The 16,202-nt window shown below is 44.2% G+C and overlaps 1 protein-coding gene across 2 annotated transcripts in view; it reads left to right on the forward strand.

Moving 5' to 3' along the window:
• Nucleotides 1–3,900: 3,900 nt before the first annotated feature.
• The window catches only part of itgav (integrin, alpha V), a 29,030-nt gene continuing 16,728 nt past the window's right edge, over nucleotides 3,901–16,202 (forward strand). The window contains exons 1-7 of one of the 2 annotated variants that reach the window (XM_070914061.1): nucleotides 3,901–4,396; nucleotides 5,605–5,606; nucleotides 6,304–6,426; nucleotides 12,506–12,597; nucleotides 13,485–13,599; nucleotides 13,704–13,765; nucleotides 14,581–14,629. In XM_070914061.1, coding sequence (XP_070770162.1) covers nucleotides 4,230–4,396; nucleotides 5,605–5,606; nucleotides 6,304–6,426; nucleotides 12,506–12,597; nucleotides 13,485–13,599; nucleotides 13,704–13,765; nucleotides 14,581–14,629 — 610 coding nt within the window. In that variant the 5' untranslated portion in view covers nucleotides 3,901–4,229. Of the gene's footprint in view, nucleotides 4,397–5,604; nucleotides 5,607–6,298; nucleotides 6,427–12,505; nucleotides 12,598–13,484; nucleotides 13,600–13,703; nucleotides 13,766–14,580; nucleotides 14,630–16,202 lie in introns of both variants that reach the window. The other variant, XM_070914060.1, reaches the window with a different exon arrangement.

Consider the following 16,202-nt stretch of genomic DNA (forward strand, 5'->3'; position numbering starts at 1 on the left):
CGTGCATGTGCTGTAGTGAACCCGGCACTGTTAAACATGTACTACGGGAATGTATCTGTGATGAGGAATGAAGGGAACTAGTATCAACAAACTTACCTGACGCCTGAGACCTGAGATCACGTGTTCACTTTCAGGACTAAACTCAGACTTGACAGTGTTTTCCCTGATGCTGAGGTCTGAGGATGTCCTGACATGTTCACCATACATGAGTGAAAACAAGTGAAATAGCGTTTATAGTTTTGCTAAACGATTCCTTCTTTTGATGGTTGATGAAATGTTCCACACTGTCTCACCACTAGATGGCAGCAAAACAATGGAAACATGTCTAATAAGTCACTGCTGGTGTGTGTGTGTGTGTGTGCTCCTGGTTTATCTGTCCTGGTTCGCTGTCGACTCCTGGTTTATCTGTCCTGCTTCACAGACAGCAGACAGACTCAGAGACCAGCTGCTGAACATAGTGCAGCATTTAGCAGCTACAGAGCCAGATGTTTCCCTCAGGAGGTGGAGGAGACCAGAACCAGAGCTAACAGAGAGAGAAGACTGGACTTCATTCATCAGGAGACACAAACACGACTCCACATGAAGCATCATGTTGATCTGTGACTGCTGAATGGGAGAATAAGCAGCTGTTTGATCACAAGTTCAACACATCAATTTAACCATCACAATTACAGGCCTGACTCTTAATCTGAACAGAACCTAAAACCTTAAAACCAGGTCCAAAGAGAGGACCGACCAGAATGTCTTCACTTTGCAAAAATGCCCTCACTCCCACAGTCTTAAACTCAAGTTTGTCCTCTCAAAGATAGACACACACACTAAGCTTCACACAGCATGGAAACAAGGCTTACATGCATCTGTGCTCTACATGGTACGTAATCCGCATAGCTACGCCTTACACAATGTCTATTACACCATCTCTCTCTCTCTTACACAAATACACAAGCGTGCTCTCTCTCCCCCTCTCTCTGTAACACACATCTTAATCATGGCGTGTAAACCAGGCTGAAATGTTTATCTTGATGCTTTACAGCATCTACATGTCTCTGCCTCACGCTGTGTGTGTTACACCACCCCTCTGTCTCGTCCACACACACAAACATGAACCTCCCCCCTCTTGTGAATCTCGTGGGAGTCCTGCCACACATTCTTTAGTGCACACTTCATTGTAGCCGTGATTCAGAGCAGCTCATGGCCAAATAAGACGAAAACCCCTGAGCTCGCTCACGCTGCTGCTGTACACAGACATGACTGCTGTGGATTTATGGACCATGAAAAACACCATGTTGTTATTTGTGTGAGACGACTTGATGATATGAAACTTTGGCATAAAATATGATCTCTTTCTAAGCCAGTATTGTGTGTACTGTCAAACTTTATTCACATAAAACAACCTCAGACTTAGTACTTGACTCAGGACTTGAAATGGACTTGATGTAGGACTTTCCTGACGTGGGACTTGACTCGGATTGGTCCGTCTTGACTTAAGGCTTAAAGGACATGTGAGATTTGGCTCTCTGGACTTGGTTCTTCACTACCCTGAACTCCACTTGACTTAGGACCTAGACTTTGTCCTGACTTGGGACTTGACAGGTACCTTCACCTGGACTTCAAATCAAAGCAAGTCTCATTATATAGCCCTGTATCACAAATCACACTGTACAGCATACGAGCCCCTCTGTCCTTAGACCCTCGACTCAGATCAGAGATGGAAGAAGGTTCAGGAAGAGCAACAGAGGTGGGGTCCCTCTCAGGACGGACAGACAGGAAGTAGATGTCGTGTGTACAGCACAGACCAACAAAATAAAATGATCAGGATGACAAAATGATCAATAGATTGATATGGACGGGCCTGTGTCGGAGTTGAACTCGACTTGACTTGGAATTTAAATTGGGACTTGTCTGTCTTGACTTGAACTGGGACTCCATTGCCATTACTTAGGACCTGAACTGGGCTTCAGACTTGGGACTTGTTTGTATTGAATTTGGACATCTCATGGGAGTTGCCTGTCTAGACCTGAGACCTGTGACTTGTATGTAAACAACATGGCATCATCTGCTGAAACCATCACGCATTCACTCAACCAGTCAAGGAGTCACCCAGCCTATAAATGGAGCAACCGGAAATCTACAAGTACTGTACTTAAGTACACATTTTAGGTACTTGTACTTTACATTAGTCTTTCTACTTCTTCTCCACCACATCTCAGAGGGAAAGAAGTACTTTTTACTTCACTACATTTATCTGACAGCTTTAGTTACTTTACAGATTAAAACACATGAAGAATTCAAATATGATGTTTTGGGATAAACACAGGGGGACAGACACAGGGGGACAGACACAGGAGGACAGACACAGGGGGAGAGACACAGGGGGACAGTCACAGGAGGACAGACAGGAGGACAGACACAGGGGGACAGACACAGGAGGACAGACACAGGAGGACAGACACAGGGGGACAGACACAGGACAGACACAGGGGACATCTGACAGCTGGAAGACTTTAAGGACAGTTTACTGATTATACTCACAGACTTTTACTTCATGCTTATTTTTATTTTTTAATCATTAAAATACTAGAGATGGACTACAGTCCTCTCAACAGTGTCCTCTCACACACAGTCTCCATGGAAACACACAGGTGATCATTATGAGCAGGTGACCCGGGATCAACTCATGACTGTGGAGGGTTAAATAAAACCCAAAGAAAACGTCCTTGTTAGTGTCTCGCCTGTCTGTCTCGTAGAGGTGTGTGTTCCCTGTCTAACTGTCTGACTGACTGTCTGTCTGACTGACTGATGCGGCGGACTGAACTTCCTGTTGTGCGTCAGGAATCCGCTGCGTCAAGTTGAACGCAGACAGACCGGAAAACACAGGGAACCAAAAGGACCTTCAGAATAAAAGCATGATGTGTGTCGTCTGGTTAAATGAGTTTAAATGTAGTTCTTTAATTGAACAGCTGATTGATTGATGCATTTAAAGGCATTGTTAAGTAAATGGTAAAGTCATGTCCTCATCATGTGTATGTAAATACTACAGTTCAACTATTAATGCAAGAACTCAATTGCTTTATGTAATTAATATTGTGAGTGAAAATAAGATTTAATTGACTGTTGCATTCTTGTTAATGTGTATTACTAATACTAATACTAAGCAGCTTCAGTAGACTACTCTCTCAACATTCTTGAAAGTCCTGCTCACATTGTGTCTAAAAAATGTCTGGACATCTTTGATGGATAACAGAATGGATTATATTGAGTCTAAACACACTGGAATCAGCCTGTAAAATAACCACCATGTGTATGTTTTAATTATTAACTCCCCCTATGTGTTGCTAAAACCAACAACTAGCCCCAGCCCCACTTTGTGTCTCTAATGTATTACAGTTAGACTCTTCTAAACATCTGTATAAGAAAAAAATGTTCTGTGTTGCACAATAAAAAAGACTTTTAACTATTAACTATTTCTCAAGTTGTGCCTCTGTTTCCAAATCCAAACAAAGATGGTATCCAGCACAACGTGAAACAAAATTAAAACATTAACACATTAACAGTCATATTTGTCTGTAAAGATGTAACGATGATATATTTTTTGGAGCAAGATGATCTGTAGTCACCGCTGAGGTCATGTCCTCTGTCTCTGTGAATATGTTGGTTTTAGCAACATGGGGGGAGTTTGTGGAGAGAAATAAACATGTTTCGACCATTTTTTCATTAAACTAAAACATCAAAATATATCAAACAGCCTAAATTAAAATACAGGCCCTGTCTAAAGTTAGAAAAGTTCAATACACTCCCAAAACTACTTCCATATGCTTTTGTTTTGAAAGGAATGAACCGGACGCCGTCAATGGATTTTAACTTGAGTTCACACACACACACACACACACCGACACACACCGACCGTCGCGGCCTCTCCCCGGGCTTGTTCCCGTGTTTCTCCTGCGTTCATCGGCTAAAACAAGCTAACGACCCGCCGGACTGAACCGGACTGGACCGGGCTCTCCGTTGCCGCTCCGCTCGCTGTCTCACGGCTCCGGTACAAACCGGAAATGCAGTTTGTTTAGTTAGCGCTTACGTGACGACTAGTTAGTTAGTTCACTTGGCGGCTGTGGGGCAGAGCTCCTGACGACGGTGACTCTGTGGGTGGATACAAACCGCAGGAGGCTAGCTAACCCTCCGCATCATCTTCATCCTCGGTGAACCCCCGGAGGTCTTCAGCGGCAGCCATGGCGGGAGGACGGACGGCTCTCGGTCTGCTCGTGCTGCTGTGTCTCAGTTTCCACCGCGGCGGCTCCTTCAACCTGGACGTGGACAGACCGTCCGTGTACTCCGGACCGGAGGGGAGCTACTTCGGCTTCTCGGTGGACTTCTTCAAGCCTCAAAACAACCAAAGGTAAGACTTCAGCAGAGCAGATGATGATGATGGTGAGGAGGAGGAGGAGGAGGAGACAGCTGATGTCTGAGCTCGGGCTCTGTCCTGTTAGTTCTTCATCACTTTATTAGGATCGATATCTGTTTCACATGACTTGTTTGGTGACGCTGAGCTCATGTTTGTGTTTAAAATGTTGAAATAATGTTGAAGAAGAAGCTGCATCTCAGTGAGGACAGCGCGAGGACAGGTACTATATATTATTATAATATTAATGATATATTTATATATATAATGTTTCCACTGTATGAGGTCATCTGAGGCTCAGTCATGATGCTTCCTGCTGAGGGGTCGAAAAGAGAATAAAACAGGCAACAAATGATCTCAGTCACAACTACAGTGAGTTTCTTATAGTGAACATGGCAGACACTGAGGCCGTCCCACGTGATTACAAGACACAGCTTTGTAATAAAAGACATCTTCCAGTGACAGAAAACCAACCGTCAACATTTCACATAACGTGTCTTGATGTTTCACATAACGTTGTGTGCTGAGTGGCAGAAGAAGAAATAAAATACCTGAAGTTCGCCCTGATGAAGTTCTGCGACTACCTGAAAGTTTCAACTCCATGTTTGAAAAGTCACTTCCTGTTTTTATTGAACTCAACAACACACTGAGTCGTATTTTAAAATACTCTGTCAGCTCCTCCCGTTCTGTAAAGCAGCCACATCCATCAATAAACCCGAGTCAGGCTCTGGAGGTGGAAACAGTTAACGTGTTCTTTTCTTCTAATCCTCTGAGCGGCCCTTTCTGCTGTCCAGCCAAGTTGGGAAAATAAATCCTGTTTCACCGAGCGAGTAAACCAAACAAAGACTTTTTATATTATTAGTAAGTAATGAAGGGAAACCCAACATGAAGCGTGTTCAAGTCTCTGGAAGGGAAACTGTTCCTCACTTCGTCTCACGTGTCCACAAGTCTCCTGCTGTCTGTATGTTGTCATTAACTATTAACGACTTATTAACTGTGATTGATCAAAGCTGCCATTTTCACTATAAGCTTTTCAAGATTGAAGATTCAATACTTGTCATTGCGACAACAGAAACAAGCATTCCCGGGGGGGTGCTGTCGTACACGTGCCCTCGCCGTGTCAGACAGTCCTGGTGCTTTTGAAAGCTGAACAGGTGCTTGTCAGTCTGACAGGAGCCATGGAGAATATTGCGTCCTCTCTTCAGCAGTCTGATGGTGTCGACTGCAGCTGCTGGCTTGTGATTCTTGATGCAGTTTGTCCAGCTGTCTGCTGTCTGGAGGTGTCTCTGTACCACACGGTCGTCCTGCTGCCTTCCTATGATACGGAAAACCTTCTCAGCTCTCTTAAAGAAAAGTCTGTGCTGCGCTTCCTTCAGCTCTAAAACGTTTCAGCAGTGAAGTTTCTATGTTTTTAGTCATGTTAGCTGCGGTTTGTTGGTCCAGACTCAAATGTCTCTACAGCTGTTGACATGTTGTTCAGATATTCATGGTCCCCAGAGGATGCATCCCACTGACTTGATCCTCCAGCGCCTCTTGTGAGTGTGCATGTGTTTGATCAGCCATCGCAGCTTCTTGACAGATGACATCATGTTCGTGCGTTACAGCAACAGCTGACCCTGGTTCAGCTTTCTGCTGACCGCCCTGCGTTGTTTAGCTCCTGCGTTTGTTGATGTGAGTCTGTGACTCTGCTGCTGCTGAACACAGTCATGATGTAAATGTGTCCACACTGCACCGTAATTAATATCACGACGCAGCACATTTATACACATAACATTGATGCGGTACTATAATCAACATCCTCATATGGCACGACAGAGCCTGTACACTGTAGGTGTGATCAAACTCTTCTCATCTCCCCTCTCCTCCTCCCCCCTGTCTCCCCCTCTCTCCTCTCCTCAGGTCAGATGTTCTGATTGGAGCTCCTCGGGCCAACGCGTCGTCCTCCAGCAGTGTTGTGGAGAGGGGGGCGGTGTACAGCTGCCCCTGGCGGAGCGCTGCCTGCCAGCGGCTGCAGTTCGACAGCTCGGGTACCAAAAACTCTCCTTTATGTCTTTCAGCTTTGGCTGCTGCCTTCTTCACGTTGAGCTGTCTACAGTCACCTCATATACCCTGAGATTCAGGCCCTGTTTCCCTGCATTAACCCTTTTACCCCCGACAGACTGAATGGATCTACTGCCTCAGCAGCTCTCTGTCTGTGATTACTGTCTGAATGTCCACCAACCAGACTACAAACAGACGTTTCTCTAGACTTGAAGTGTGAGGTCTCTGCAGGGAACGGAGACATAATCCGCATTCTTGTTGACACTGAACTTGGCCACAAGTTTCATCTGATTAGTTTTAATGTGAAGCAGCAGCGGTAGTACATGTTGTGTTAGCATTAGCAGCAACTTCATCCGTCTGTGATACGACTGCAGGAGAGTGAACAGTACACAGTGAGGCTGATGTCAATCATAAAGGAGAAACTAAGAAGTAGCAACAACAGTCACTGAGAGCCACTTGGTCCCTTTCAGTCTGCAGTAACAGTGAGTAGCTGATGGGATAATGAGTCTCATGTCGAGACACATACAGGAATGTGTCCTGGAGCAGGAGGTGTGTGGACTCGTCCTTGGACGGTGTGTGTAGACAACCTCCTGTTCTTTGTCTTGTGTTGGCAAACAGCTCTTTCCAGCAGGGTTGATAATCATACAATTTATAATTTATAACACTGAGAGGAGGCCGGAGCAGAGGCCTACAGATATTAACAGTCACATTTATAACTTGTTAATATTGTGTTTTTGACAGAAAGTGTTGATGTCATCAACCTGTTGGCTCATTAACTGTCCAAAGTCAAGTCTCCATCCACATTTAGAGCTAATTTGATCCGACTCTCAATACAACCTGACTTGCTGCTTGTTCCCACTGCTGCTGTGTGAACAGCTGCCAGAAAATCCTCAATCTAACTTCAGAACTTCATTTTAGTTTCTAGTGAATCCCAAAGTTGGTGTAAACTCGTGAGCAGACATTCTGAATATTTCCTTTGGCTGTGACGATGAAACCACAGAAACCTATAAAACGTCTTCACTGAGACATTTAGTTGACATGAATAAGCAACATGAGGCTCAGAGACACTTCTTGTTGTTTTTCAGTTGAATTTATTTAGTAGATTAACATATGTTGTAACATCAGTAAGTGTTTAGTGATGATAGTGGCAGATGAACTAGAAACAATGAGTTCTGATTTTAGACAAAAGTAAACAGAAACAGCAGTAGCTCTATGTCTAGCCGGGACCATTGCTAGCTAAGTGTTAGCTTTAGTTGAAAACACGTCTCAGGCTGAATGACTTTAATGTCTCAGAGAAGCCCGTAAAAGGGTCTTTAATATGAACTTAGTGGCTACAAACATGCTATCATGCTAACAGGCTAAAGCTAACAGGTCCCAGGTGAAAGGTCATCAGCTGATGATCCATGTCGAAGACATGGAGATAAACAAACAGTTTGTATTGCTGTGTAGAGCGAGTTACTTAAACTATAAAAGGTCAGATCATTGTGTCCTTTCATGCCTGTCAGGACAAACAGAGTTGGACAAACTGTCTCAGGTAACGTTAGCTGGACTCTAAACTTCCTCAAATCCAATAAAGAGCAGGACAGAGCTGCTAACGTTAGCCTGACCTCTGACAGCAGTGGTACGTTAGTTAACAGCGTGCACCAGGTTACTACTGGCAGTGTTGTTATTGCTGGTTTGTCAGCGTCTCTCGGTCACAGTGGGTGTGGACAGCGTTGCATCACGATAAAGATTTAAGTGAGATAATCAGCTGCTGGAACAGAGTGTGTGGAGGCGTTGTTTCAAAACACATCTGAGCCTCTATTGAAACCACTGATGACTGCACACATGGCAGAGCGACGTCCAGCTGTCTAACTTAGATGACTTACTTCTCATTTAACGGTAACAGGAGGTGTCAGAGTGTAAGTTGAGTACAAAGACCAAAACCTAAAGTCTCCGAGGCAGAGCAGAAACAAGCCAGGTGTCTCATACAGACTCATGGAGGAACTGATTGATGCCCCGCTGATGAAGATGCAGTGACTTTTATTTTTTGTGGTGTTCAAACGTGTAAAGATTCAGAACACAAGCAGCACTTCCTCCTGCGTTGTGCTACAGGTGAAGAAGTAACAGAAATGCATCTTATTAAAGGTCTTAAACTCATGCTGATTTCTTTTGAACTAAAGGGAGAGAACATTTAAGAGAAGTAGGAAACAGGAAAGCAGAAGGAGACTGTGTGTTTGTGTGTGTGTTGTTATTCTGTGTGGAGACCTCAGCCATGAAAGTAGGAATTAAACTCTCTCAGTTTTTCATAGTTTATTAAACTGATTTTATTTTCTCTGGAAGAAGTTTGTGATCATAGATTTATTACAGAGAACAAGACGTGAATTTAATCTCTGTCTCTCTGCATAAGTAACCTTCAACATTCAAGTTCAAGTAACTTTATTCATCATTTGCAGACGCACACTGGAGGTCACGTGGAGCCAGTGTTAGCTGGGATCGGCTCCAGCCCCCCCGTCTATTATCTACAGGATAAGCGGTTGTAGATGATGGGAAGTTTGGTTGGTTTTGGTTGATATGTGAGCACAAAGACCACAGGAAAGATTAATAAAACAAAGGGAACAACCGTGCATGCTTCTTCTCCAGCAGATGAACCACGCTGCCCTGAATACAAGACAACATTTTTCACTGGAATTTACTTTTGAAAGAGGGGGGTGATATTATAGTTCTGATCAGGCTTCTGAACGTGTTTTGGGGGAAATAAATTCCTGACAAGTGAAAACGAGTCTCCTGAAGTCTGAACTGGAGAAAGAGACTGAATCATCTGCCAAGCAGTCGACAACCTCTGTTTTCACCTGATGTCACGACGAAGAGTCTGAGAAAACCCTTCAGACCTCTTCAACAGATTCAAGAGCTAGTCTGGGACCTCGAGCCCGAGTCAGTGGTCTCACTAGTCCACTGTAAACTTCTCATATCTGGTGTGTGTGTGTAACTGTGTTGTTGTTGTAAATATTGAAGTGGGTTACTGTGCAGATGTTTGAGGCAGATATATATCGGTATTTGGGAGTGAAGACGTGAGAACACGTTATATCAGCTTGTCTTGATACGATCTGTCAGAGCTGTTTTGGTGTTTTGTTGGTTCTGATGTTTTACAGTGTACAGATCAGATTGTCAGCCCTCTCTGGTGGACAAACTGTCACTTCAGAGCTAGTTTACACTCGACATACACACAGCGATATATCTGCAGTAAGCTCGAATCTTTGCCGTCGTGCTGTGTGTTCAGGCCTGTTTCGCCCATAAAAGGCGAATCTGTCTCAGAGGATCTCCTGAAGTCGACACGTTCCTGCAGGATGTCGACACACCGGGACCCTGCAGGCTCTGATAGAGACCAACACTGTGCACTCATGTTGTCCCGCTGGCTGTGATGCTGTTAGTGAGCGGCCTACAGTGTGTGTGTGTGTGTGTTTTCCTCCCACAATACATTCCTTTGTTGTTGATCTGACTTGCGTGATTGCTGGCCAAAGCTTTACTGGACCACAGAACAGAATTAACTGGAATTCTTCTGTGAGTGTGAGTGTGTGTGTGTGTGTGTGTGTGTGTGTGTGTGTGTGTGTGTGTGTGTGTGTGTGTGTGTGTGTGTGTGAGTGTGTGTGTGTGTGTGTGTGTGTGAGTGTGAGTGTGTATTCTGGCTGTCTAACCATGATGCACCACAAGCTTTTGTTCCTGCTGGATGTTTCTGTTCTTCCAGTGTGACTCGTCCAGGAATACATAGAAGAGAGAGGAAGAGGAAGATATAAATATGACTGAGGCCGACTGTATCATGACAAGTCCAGCATCACTCAGTGATTATAACTTCTTTCATGTCTATTCTGTTGAATGTTAAAGACTAAAACAACATTTTCTCTCCCCAAAAAGTGAGCTGCTCCGGAGTCTCGGTGTTTCAGTGTGTCGAGGTAAACGGAGCTTTTCCTAAACGATGACATTAGCTGCCCAGCAAAGCTTTCTGTCCTCTCTAACTGTCTCTGTTGTCATTGACCTATATTTGTATTGATTTGGTCAGATAATGTCGGGATGTTTTCCAGCTGAAAAGAGGGCGTAGAAGAAGAGATGTAGCTGTTTGTGTGTTGTTCAGGTGTTTCGCTGTGGCGGACGTCTCTGCTGAAAGCACCTGTGTGACGGACGCAGCCGTTTAACATGTGATGAGTAATTAATGGATGTGAAGAAACGGCTTAATGTTGTTAGTTGAATATCTTTTTTTCTAAGAGGGCACTTGAAAAACTTATATTAGATATTTTTCATTATTTCTTTATTTTGTTGAACAATTGATCAGAAAAGCAATAAATAAATTAATGATGAAAACACTTAATGCTTGATTGTACGTGTCACTGTACACACTACACTGTGTAGTATCCTCTAGCATTCTTTGAAAATATGGGATGTGGAAGCTTGAACAGCAAAGAGCAGATCACTGTGAGTTTCAGGTAACATGTGGATGTGTTGCCTCGTCTGATTGGTCTTAAACTCCAGTTCATGTGAAGTGTGTGTGCGGTTAGCGTGTTAGCGTGTTAGCATGTGGCTGTGTGTATGCTGGAGCTGTGATGCTGTTGTCATGCTAGCTGCGTAAAGACTGTATCTCTCACATCTCCCTGTGCTCGGCCAGCACTTCATCTGACTGATGCTCCACATGTTTAAACTGTATGAAAGCGCCTGTCGCATCTCTGAGCATGCTGTTGTATCATATCACAACATGCTGCAGTAAATACCTGTGATAGCAGCTACACCTTTTTGTGACACCACCCTCAGGCCGGTTGTTACATGTACTTCATCACAACTGGCCAAGACCATGAACGCATCTCATCTGAGCTGTGAACACTGCTGACACACACTCATTGAAGTCCTCCATTGACAAACAAAAAGCAGAGAGACAAAGAGTCAGTCGCCGTGGTTACAGTGCCGTTGTGATGGCAACTAGCTGGCACAAACACTCGGCATCATGGCTGGCTGGCATCAGGAGCACCCTGATTACAGATCAGGGCTAAAACAGTGTCTGATGGGAACCAGTCCCGCAGCCTGTTTAACAGTCAAACACAGTTCTAATAATCAGAGAGCCAACGTTTGTCATCAGGCTGGAGTTTCCCAACAGGAGGAGAAAATCCCCAACATGTCCTCGCTGTCTGCGTTCAACAAACCAGCCTTAAATATGCATCTGCTGCTCATCGCTGCCTCGCGGTGAGCGACTCCTCAGCTTGGCTGCACGTATTGGGACACATACACAGTGTACACAGTATATGTGCGTCGTGTACATTGTGTACATTGTGCAGTACTGTTGATCACATGTCTGATCTGACTCATTGGAAACTGAAACATGAAGATCTGCCCTCAAATTACTTCTCCTTTTTCCTCAAATTAGTCATTTGTGACCTCAAGTATTAATATGACACACATTGGAAATAATTCAACAAAATCTGAAAGAATTACATATATATTGATAATGAATAAGAATTAATAATAATAATGTAGTTCATGCCTTTGATATGACTTTTTAAGTTTTCCATGTTCTGCTTCTGAAGTCAAATATAAAACACCTTTTATATATTTGATATTTAACCACAGTTACATCCAAGCATTCAACGACAAGATTAAAATGATAAATCATACTGTAACTGTGAAGGGGACTCCTTTTTATTAAATTATGTCGTTTTAGAGATAAATGTGTCTTGAATTACGTATGGCAGTAATTTCAGTCAGGAACGTGTGATGAAAGAATGCAGAAATGTCTCAGAATATTTGTTTGAGAAATTATATTTACAAAAGTAAACAGAGCAACTTGTTCAACATGTGTTGGTGTGCAGTGTGAAGTCTTATGATAAGTCTGTTTCTAATGATAATAATCTTTAGTAGCAGCCCTGCTCGTGTTTACTGAGCTCTCAGGATGCATTTATGATATAAAATAAACAGTGTTTCGTAATAACTCTAACTCTAATAATAACTCTAATAAGTCTGTCTCTCTCTCTCTCTCTGTCTCTTTCTCTGTCTCTCTGTCTGTCTCTCTGTCTTTCTCTCTCTGTCTCTGTCGCTCTGTCTTTACAGACGACAGGACGAATGCAGAAGGAGCTCAGATGGAGTTTAAATCCAAGCAGTGGTTCGGTGCCTCAGTACGATCTGATGGAGAACACATCCTGGTAAGAAACACACACACACACACTCTCACACACTCTCACACACACACTCTCACACACTCTCACACACACACTCTCACACACTCTCTCACACACTCACACACACACACACTCTCACACACACACACACACACACACACACTCACAATGAAATTAACGAGCATTAACTTACTGTGTGTGTGTGTTACTGTGTGTGTGTTACTGTGTGTGTGTGTGTTACTGTGTGTTACTGTGTGTTACTGTGTGTGTGTGTGTTACTGTGTGTGTGTGTTACTGTGTGTTACTGTGTGTGTGTTACTGTGTTTTACTGTGTGTTACTGTGCGTGTGTGTGTTACTGTGCGTGTGTGTGTTACTGTGTGTTACTGTGTGTGTGTGTGTGTGTGTGTTACTGTGTGTGTGTGTGTGTGTTACTGTGTGTGTGTGTGTGTGTGTTACTGTGTGTGTGTGTGTGTGTGTGTGTGTGTTACTGTGTGTGTGTGTGTGTGTGTGTGTTACTGTGTGTGTGTGTGTGTGTGTGTGTGTTACTGTGTGTGTGTGTGTTACTGTGTGTGTGTTACTGTGTGTTACTGTGTGTGTGTTACTGTGTGTGTGTGTGTGTGTGTGTGTGTGTGTGTGTGTGTGTGTTACTGTGTGTTACTGTGTGTGTGTGTGTGTGTTACTGTGTGTGTGTGTGTTACTGTGTGTGTGTGTGTGTGTGTGTGTGTGTGTGTGTTACTGTGTGTGTGTGTGTGTGTGTGTGTTACTGTGTGTGTGTTACTGTGTGTGTGTGTGTGTGTGTGTGTGTGTGTGTGTGTGTGTGTGTGTTACTGTGTGTGTGTGTGTGTGTGTGTGTGTGTGTGTGTGTGTGTGTGTGTGTGTTACTGTGTGTGTGTGTGTGTGTGTGTTCCAGGCCTGTGCACCCCTCTACCAGTGGTCGACCTTCGGCGTCTCTGAGCGAGAGCCGGTGGGAACGTGTTACCTGAAGAAAGGAGACACGGTGGTCGAGTACTCTCCCTGCAGATCAAGTCTGTTCCTTTCTTCTCTCCGTCTCCTTCCTCTGGTGTCTCATCCGTCCTCTTTTGTCTCTGTGAGATTTGATGTAATGTTGCTGTTTTATTTCTCTGTCCAGGTGCCAGCTCACCAGAAGGGCAGGGCTTCTGCCAGGCCGGCTTCAGTGTCGACTTCCTGAAGGTAGGCGACCAAGACGAACCCAGAAAAGGCTGTTATTCATTATTAGAGGCTTTAAAGGGCCCTATTTTTTACAAATGCTGCGGTCTAAATGAGTAATAGTTACTCAAAGTTTTAGACTTGGTCCAGTATATCATCTCAGCCGGCAGCCCGCCAACGGGCAGCGATGGCTGCAACTTAATCCACGTGGGCAGCTGCGCCCGTCAAAGTACGTCCATTAAAAGTGTTTGTTTCTGCCTCCGACAGGCTCAGATTGTTGCTCCAAGTGTCTGACAACATTATGAAAAGATCCCTACAGAGAGAAAGATCCTTTTTGTTTAACCAGAAACTGAAGTCTCACTCTGAAGTCTTGTGAGAGGCGAGTTGTTGCAGGAAGACGACGTGTTTCTGGTTCAACAAAAAGGTTGAAGGGATCCTCGTTATGTTAAAGTCAGGTGTGAACTGGGCCTAAAACTCACTGAGTCGCATGTTGTATGTCAGCTGCTTTGAGCTAAATGCTAAAGCTAACATGTTAACATGCTCACACTAATGTTAAGATGCTGATGTGTAGCAGGTATGATGTTCACCATGTTCACCATAAGAATACAGGATATATGTGTGACTGACGCTGGAGTACGAATGTCTCATGGCTGCAGTGGGGGGTCGGGCTCTGTAGGAGACCAGCCTTATGGGTGGTCGATTTGATCCTGGACCAGCAGTGCATGTGTTTGGGTCTGGGTGGAGGTGTTATCATTAACCCTTTACACATCTGGGAATAGCCTGAGGGGCCGAATAAGAAGTGGAAGTCATAACTTCCCTCTTTGTTTTTGTGGTTTCAGAGGAACAACAGAGTGGTGGTGGGAGGACCGGGCAGCTTCTACTGGCAGGGTGAGTGTGTGGTCATGTTGCTGCTTTGAAACTGAAGGGAACTTTAGAGGAAGTCACAGAGACAGAGCAGACCCTCTTCATCTGTCCCGACATTCAGCAGATGTCCTCTGTGGCGTCTCATGCTATTCATGCTATTCCACTGATGCACAGTTGGTGGCGGTAAAGAAGAAGAAGAAGAAGAAGAAGAAGAAGAAGAAGAAGACTGCAAGCGAGTTAACGTGGATGTAAACAGAATATTTGTTTAAGAGAAAACTCCACAGGCTGAGATCTGGTCTGACAGCGACATCACTAAGAAAGAAAGTCACCAATGACCTGCTCCAGGTCTGGGTTTGGCAGCTCGGCTGTGTGTTTTGGTGGTTTTCGTTGCTGCTGGATCAGCATGAGCAGGGTGTGTTGTGTCATTGTGGGCCTCCTGTGGGGATCAGGGGGGTGGTGCAGAGAAACCATCTAAAAGTCATATGATATTTGTGGTGTTGTGACTCTGCTCATAGCGAGCAGCCTCGCGTTTTCTTATGACCAGAGACTGTGTATAAAGATGGACGACAAGACAGCTCCCCAAAGTGAAGCCAAAACGTCTCGATCGCCCCCTGGTGGCTGGCTGCAGTATATGTCATAACCCCGCCCCCTCCATGTTAGCAGATGGGTCAAACCAAAAAATCTAAGTACACATCAAATACATTTTTTCCAACATGGTTTCTGTCATTTCAGGTAGTTCTTATCAGCTGATGTTTGTTCAAGCGGTTTTATCATCAGTTTGGTTTTAATTAGTTATTTGATGCTATAAAAACGGGGTGATATAGAGTCTGTGGTGGAGACGCGTCGGCCATCTTTATGACTGGACTAACACTGCAGACCAGTCTACAATCTCTCTCTCGTCCTCACACACCTTAAGAGTTTAATAAGCAGGTAAAGTCCAGGCAGGTGAGGGTTCAGAGGGTGTGTGTGTGTGTGTGTGTGTGTGTGTGTGTTGTAATCAGTGTTTGTCTAGTCGTCTGACAGTAGAGGGTGTGACCCAGAATATATCCTGAACGCTGAGTCAGTCACACACATGTTTTCTCTCTGTATGCTGAGGCTCCTCCTGGGGCGTGTTAGCCTAATTACTGTTTCCTGTTGAGTCAACACTCACAATTACACAACCAACCACACACACACATGTACACACATACACACACACACATACACACACATGTACACAGATACACACACACACACATACACACACACACATACACACACATACACACACACACACATACATACACACACACACACACACACACACACACACACACACACACACACACACACACATACATACACACACACACACACACACACACACACACCTCTGCTCCTGATTAGACAGTTGTTAACACTGTGTGGCTCCTTTAATTACAAGTTGTGTGTTTTTCTAAACCAAAAGTGGATCAGCTTGTAAACAAACTCATGTAAAATCATATGTTCTGTTTCTGTTCTTTAGTTTCTGATGTTCTGCTCTGTTTGTTCTCTATTATAACTATTGTTCTCCCACCGCCTCTTTTCTGTTGTCCTCTTTTCTCCTCATTCTCTGGAG

Source organism: Enoplosus armatus, chromosome 11 (genome assembly GCF_043641665.1).
Source record: "Enoplosus armatus isolate fEnoArm2 chromosome 11, fEnoArm2.hap1, whole genome shotgun sequence".
Lineage (NCBI taxonomy): Eukaryota > Metazoa > Chordata > Actinopteri > Centrarchiformes > Enoplosidae > Enoplosus > Enoplosus armatus.